Source organism: Squalius cephalus, assembly GCF_949319135.1.
Source record: "Squalius cephalus genome assembly, chromosome: 7".
Lineage (NCBI taxonomy): Eukaryota > Metazoa > Chordata > Actinopteri > Cypriniformes > Leuciscidae > Squalius > Squalius cephalus.
Window position 1 is genome coordinate 27,947,786 of NC_137128.1, and position 6,000 is coordinate 27,953,785.

General features: G+C 39.0%; 1 protein-coding gene across 1 annotated transcript in view; it reads left to right on the plus strand.

Annotated features, from left to right (window-relative positions):
* cdh7a (cadherin 7a) overlaps window positions 1-5,468 on the plus strand; it is a 50,999-nt gene extending 45,531 nt beyond the window's left edge. The window contains exon 12 of the mRNA XM_079877032.1: window positions 3,742-5,468. Within this exon, the coding sequence (XP_079733158.1) occupies window positions 3,742-4,250 (509 nt within the window). The 3' untranslated portion in view covers window positions 4,251-5,468. The remainder of the gene's footprint in view (window positions 1-3,741) is intronic.
* Window positions 5,469-6,000: the final 532 nt, after the last annotated feature.

A 6,000-nucleotide genomic window follows, 5' to 3' on the forward strand; every position in this document is an offset into this window, starting at 1 on the left:
TGTAATTGCATTACATATTCTATAGTACACCCTAGAAATCATATCCAAAGCAACCTTTTTGCTTTTTACTGAAACCAATGATCACATTAAATAAGAAAGTAAGAAAAGATTTCCAGATGTGTAAAAATTTCATACATCATTTTCTCTATATGTACACTCTACTAAACTCAAATTTTGGTACAAACTCCAGGTCTTCAGCTTGTCTCCTTTGCTACTGTTATACTCTATTGAATTGTCTATATTTAGCATTTCACGAAAGTTAAGGGATCTGTCAAGCTCTGAAAAGGACAAAAAAAAAAAAATCACCATAAAAGTATTTCAAATGACTCTTTCTCTATACAAGGCCTTTTTCTGATAGCTTTGTGTGAGGAAAAGACTGAAATTATTATTTTTTTATTTCTTGAAAATCTTGCCTTGGAGCCATGGTCACCATTCGCTTTTATTATAAGGCAGCTTGGATATTTTTCATAAAATCTCCTTTTGTGTTCCACAGAAGAAGAAAAAAATACAGATTTTCAAAAAGAAAATAGGTTGAGTAAATTATGACCCATTTTTAATTTTTCTATTCCTTTATCTCCAGTTTTATATAGCATTTACTTTGTTGGCACCATAAATGGTTGTGAGACCGTTGCTCTTGAATTTCAGACCGATAAATGCTTTGCTTTTGTATTGGAGTGTGTGTACTGTGATTATGACTGCACTCGTGCAGCCGCTGCCTCGCCAGCCCACTCGCCCAGCTTGTCTGCCCCTGCAAAACGACACTAGGCCTGAGGATGAAGTATGAGACTTTGGCACCATATTTCACACTTGCTGTGGCAGGCCTGAAGGATGGATCATTAGACGTTTGCCTCCCTTTTCCCTCCACTCTATCTTTCTCTCTCTCACTTCAGCCTGCTCCCACTTACACCTCCTCTTTCTCTCTCCCTACTTTATCTGCTCCCTTCCCTCCCCCTCGAGCTTAGTAACGGCAGCCAAATACACAAATGCGCTATCTACATTGAGAGAGAGATAGACTCCCGTGGGAGGACTGTGTTGTGGCTATACTGTAAGATCCCTCGCATTCATGGGTCTGAGAGCGGCAACACGGAGGATTGGTTTTTGCATTCCAAACACCACAAAAATGGATTTATTTTACTTTTTTGTGCATGTGTCTTGTTATGTTAGTTATTTCCTGCAATTCGCTTCCCCTTTTCTCTTTTTAAAATGACAGAATTTCTCCGTCTCTTTCACGCCATATTTTTTCCGTGCATTATTTGATCCCCGGTTTGAATCACAGAGACACGTCTTTTGTGCGACGGTGCAACCTTGCCATTCGTTGATAGTTTTGATGTGCTGTATACGGGGTCTGTGCTTTCAGGGCAGGGTGATATTTTCTGACTGACATATAATCCAGTCTTATTTTACACATACAGTAGGCTGCACTCATTAAAAGGATTTAATGCTGGCCTTTCCCGAATAAGCAGCTTGTGTTGGAGCGGGAAGGAAGCAAGTGGCCGTTAAAGCCTCATATTTACAGCAACACATCCTGCCCTAAATCTTGCTCTTCGTGCATCTATGTGTTTATCTCTGTCGGTTTGCTTATATTCACACATGACAGAGCTAAGAGTGAGAAGACAAAAGTGCTGGCATGTGTTTTTGTGCGCGGATAAGGGCCTGTACAGTTAATAACCACTGTAAACAAACATGCAGGATGAGATTGAATCCGACTGTAACTCCTTTGGTTCCTCCTGCTCCCAGGAGCACCTCCAATGATGAAACGCCTCCTGCTCAGGATTTGTCAGCAGCATTATTAAAATCACTACAGCCCAGTCTGATGAACTTATTGATAAAACTAATGTACCAGATCTGCCCTAATTGAACTGCAGAGATAATTCAGCTTATCTTTCATGTTGTACCTCAAAGTGTCAGGCCATGAGGCAGAATTGTTCTATAGGGTGTAAAACAATGAGAGAGTAATATTTTGGTCCGGTGTCATATTTTTGAGATACAGTTAAGGTCGAGATTCTGATCTGATTGTACACCTCTTATGTCTTTGCTAATCTTTCACCGAAGGTAAATGGACTGCTTGAGATTTGAAGGTGTGTGTGTGTGTGTTTGAAAACCCTGTATTATGGGGACAAAATGTCCCCACGAAGATGGCAGTATCCAAAATAATGCTTCTTGTGGGGACATTGTTGGTCCCTATGCTGAAAACGGCTTAGAAAACATACTAAGTGATGTTATTTGAAAATCTAAAAATGCATAAAGTTTTCTGTGATGGGTATGGTTAGTGTAAGGGGATAGAATATACAGTTTGTACAGTATAAAAATCATTGTGTCTATGGAAAGTCCCCATAAAACATGAAAACATAACGTGTGTTTTCTTCTTCTTCTTCTTCTTCTTCTTCTTCTTCTTCTTCTTCTTCTTCTTCTTCTTCTTCTTCTTCTTCTTCTTCTTCTTCTTCTTCTTCTTCTTCTTCCTTTTATTTTAAAAAAAGCTTGGGTGCATCTAAATCTTACTTGGTGCTTGATTTTTCATGGAATTGTTGTTTACTGTGGACATGAATCTGTAATGAAGTAATTTATTAAACACTACTCTCATATAAAAGGAGTTTCTTGTTCACATTGTTAGCAAATAGTTTAATCGTAATGACTATTTGCACAAAGTGTAAACAGCACTGTGCAGCTATTTGCGCCCCAGTAGTCTGGTGGAAACAGAATTATGAATAAATATACTTAAGATGTCAGAGAAGGGGCCTTGATTTTTTTTTCTTTTTTTTTCTAATCGATGGATTTGAACAACTTGTGACTTGTTCGAATCCATCTTCTTTTAAGACTCCACTCTTAATGTCTCTATTATTAAAAAGGAAAATAAATAAATGTAATGAAATGAATTAAATGCAAATAAGTTACCCTCGTGATATAGTATTTAAGGTTTTAAACTATATCAATTAATACAATAATTAATAATAATAACAAACTATTAATGTAGGCTATATGCATAAGTTATTAAACTATATGCAAGTATACTAGTCAGTAAACAACATGCAAGTTATTATATTACCTAATAGTATGTTAAACAACATTTAATATCATATGTATATTTACACAAACACATACATATACATGCTGTACATACATATACACACAAAATAGTATACATTATATTATTATTATTACTATATGCTTTTAATAATGTTGTATATTTCTTGACAGTATGCAAATAGTGTACATTACTATTCAAAAGTTTGCTGTCTGTAATCATTCTTTTCCTCTTATGCTCACAAAGGCTGCATTTATTTGGTCAAAAATACAGTAAAAAAAAACAAAAAACAGTAATACTGTGAAATATTATTCCAATTTAAATTAACTGTGTTCTATTTTAAAATGTAATTTATTCCTTGATGGCAAAGCTGAATTTTCAGCATCATTACTCCAGTCTTCTGTGTCACATGATTCTTCAGCATTATGATATGCTAATTTGCTGCTCACGAAACATTTTCTTATTATTATCAATGTTGAATGTTGTTCCGCTTAATATTTTTGGGGGAAACCATGATTAATAGAAAGTTCAAAAGAACAGCAAATCCTTTGTTACATTATGACTGTCTTTACTGTCACTTGACAAATGTAATGTTTCCTTGCTGAATAAATAAAAATGAATTAATTATTATTTATTTTTTTTTTTACAAATCTGGTTTCTGTTCTGTTTCTGGTTTGCTTGTACTAACACCATATGATTTTTCTGTCTTGGGTTTCCAGTTCTGGTGCTGCTGATTGTGACAATGAGGAGGCGGAAGAAGGAACCTCTGATCCTGGATGAAGACCGGGATGTGCGGGAGAACATTGTGCGCTACGACGATGAAGGTGGAGGTGAGGAAGACACAGAGGCATTTGACATGGTGGCACTGCGAAACCTCAACGTAGTGAGGGACAGCAAAGCCCGCCGAGACGTCACCCCGGAAGTGCCCACCCTTTACTGCTCCCGCCCTCCCCCTTACAAAATCACTCCCGACAACGGGATCTTCCGGGAGTTTATATGGGACCGCCTGAAGGACGCTGACGTTGATCCTTCAGCACCTCCCTATGACTCCCTGCAGACGTATGCTTTCGAGGGCAGCGGCTCTGTGGCTGATTCCCTCAGCTCCCTGGACTCCCTTAGCACAGACTCGGAGCAGAACTATGACTATCTGAGCGACTGGGGACCTCGCTTCAGGAAGCTAGCCGACCTGTATGGTCACGGCGACAGCAGCAATATATTCTCCTCCTAGCCGGGATTAAAATTACTGCCAAGGTCTGCTCAATCAAGGGAATAATGGAAATGAACAATGCTCAAGAGAATACCACTGACTCATTGATGCTTGACAGAGGAGGAGAGCAAAAAAAAAGGAACATTCAATGCGAAGGGGGGAGATTTATCTGCAGAGAGCAGCAGTTTTGATAACGAATAGACTGTGGAGATTCGATTCGGAAGCACTTCTATTTAAATTACAGTTAGATGCCAAGTCTGGACTTGGGATGTGGTTGCAAGCGCCCAAAGAGCGATCTTCAGGCCCAAGAGAATAATGGACGGTGGACCGCTGCGCCATGCGAGCTGGTCCAGGAATACCAATTGTTTCTAAGAGACATTTGAAGTGCTCTCCCCATGGTTATAAATGAGGACAGTGCGATCCTGCTAGCCATATAGCAGCGATGCTCAAAAGATCAATGTTTTTGTTCTATCAGATGTTTCTATGACTCATAGGTTCTTCAAAAAAAAAAAAATCAATATGAATTCAGCAATCGAGAACACGGTATCTTTTCCGAACGCATTGCCTAGTGAGGATCTGCAGCTGTTGCTTTGTAAAATATCCGTTATGCATAACTTCACGTCTGTTATCAGGCCTTAGTTCCATGAGAAAATTTGGGCCGAGGCGTATCGCTATCACAACTTCTGAAGTATCCTGCAGAAACGCCGACCAAAATACAAGTCAAACTCGTAGTGAATAGACTTTGATGTATCAAGCAGGACAGGCCAGAGTGGATTTAATCATTGAAAATGTATAGTACTTGCCTTTCAGTTGATGCTGTCAACCTGAGTTATTTTGAGATGTTATTTTGTAAGTTTGTAGAGAGAACCCTTACGACAGCGAACGTTTGAAGGGGAGTCTTTTGTATTAAGCCTATTCCTTTCTTGAAAACCTCAGTCTCAGTGGAGAAACTCTAAGCGGCAAAATGTTTTTGTAGTGCTCTATGCTGTCCCGTGTACAGGTTTTTTTTTTTCTTTCTTTTTTTGCTGTGGTTCTTGCTGAATATCTTGTGAGAGCTGTTTGTTTTAAAGCAGGCCTGGTGTTTATATGAGTCTGAGTTGCAAAGTGTAAGGGAAAAAAAAGAATGTAAAGACATTATCCTAAATAATATCTGGCGACTTGTGAAACGGTGTATAACATACGGACAACACAGACCTTACTACTACAGTATATTCAATGTTTAGCTATTGTCCGACAGGTTATTATCATGGTTTTAAATTGTAATGATATGAAATGACAGTAACACATTCTAAAACTGGGAAGACATTTTGTACAGATTTTTGTAATAAAGCACACAAATTGCAGCACACAGTGTGGCCATTTCCTGATGACTGCTTTCATTCATTCGGACATCCCGGCAGTGCATGTTTTGATGTGGAGATCTTGCTGCTGAATTGGCTGCTTTTGTTTGTGGAACAGGCTGGTTTGCACACAGACATGATATGTAATCAAGGCTAGCGGAGAGAACCAACAGGGCTTCGAGTTTGATAAATGACACGAAGCTTGTCAGAGCGTTTAAAAGGCCTCAGCTAAATTAGCCTCCGAAAGAGGAGATTGATGATTCAGTTAGTGAACACAAGCATACATCCAGAAATACGATCAAGCGTCTAAGCACGGGCAGACTGGGTGTGCGACAACACGGTCGGACGTGAAGCTTAGCCTATAAATTGTCTCGCCCGGGCTAGTTAGATCTCTCCAATGAGCCTAGTCTCGCTGTCGGACTCGTACACAG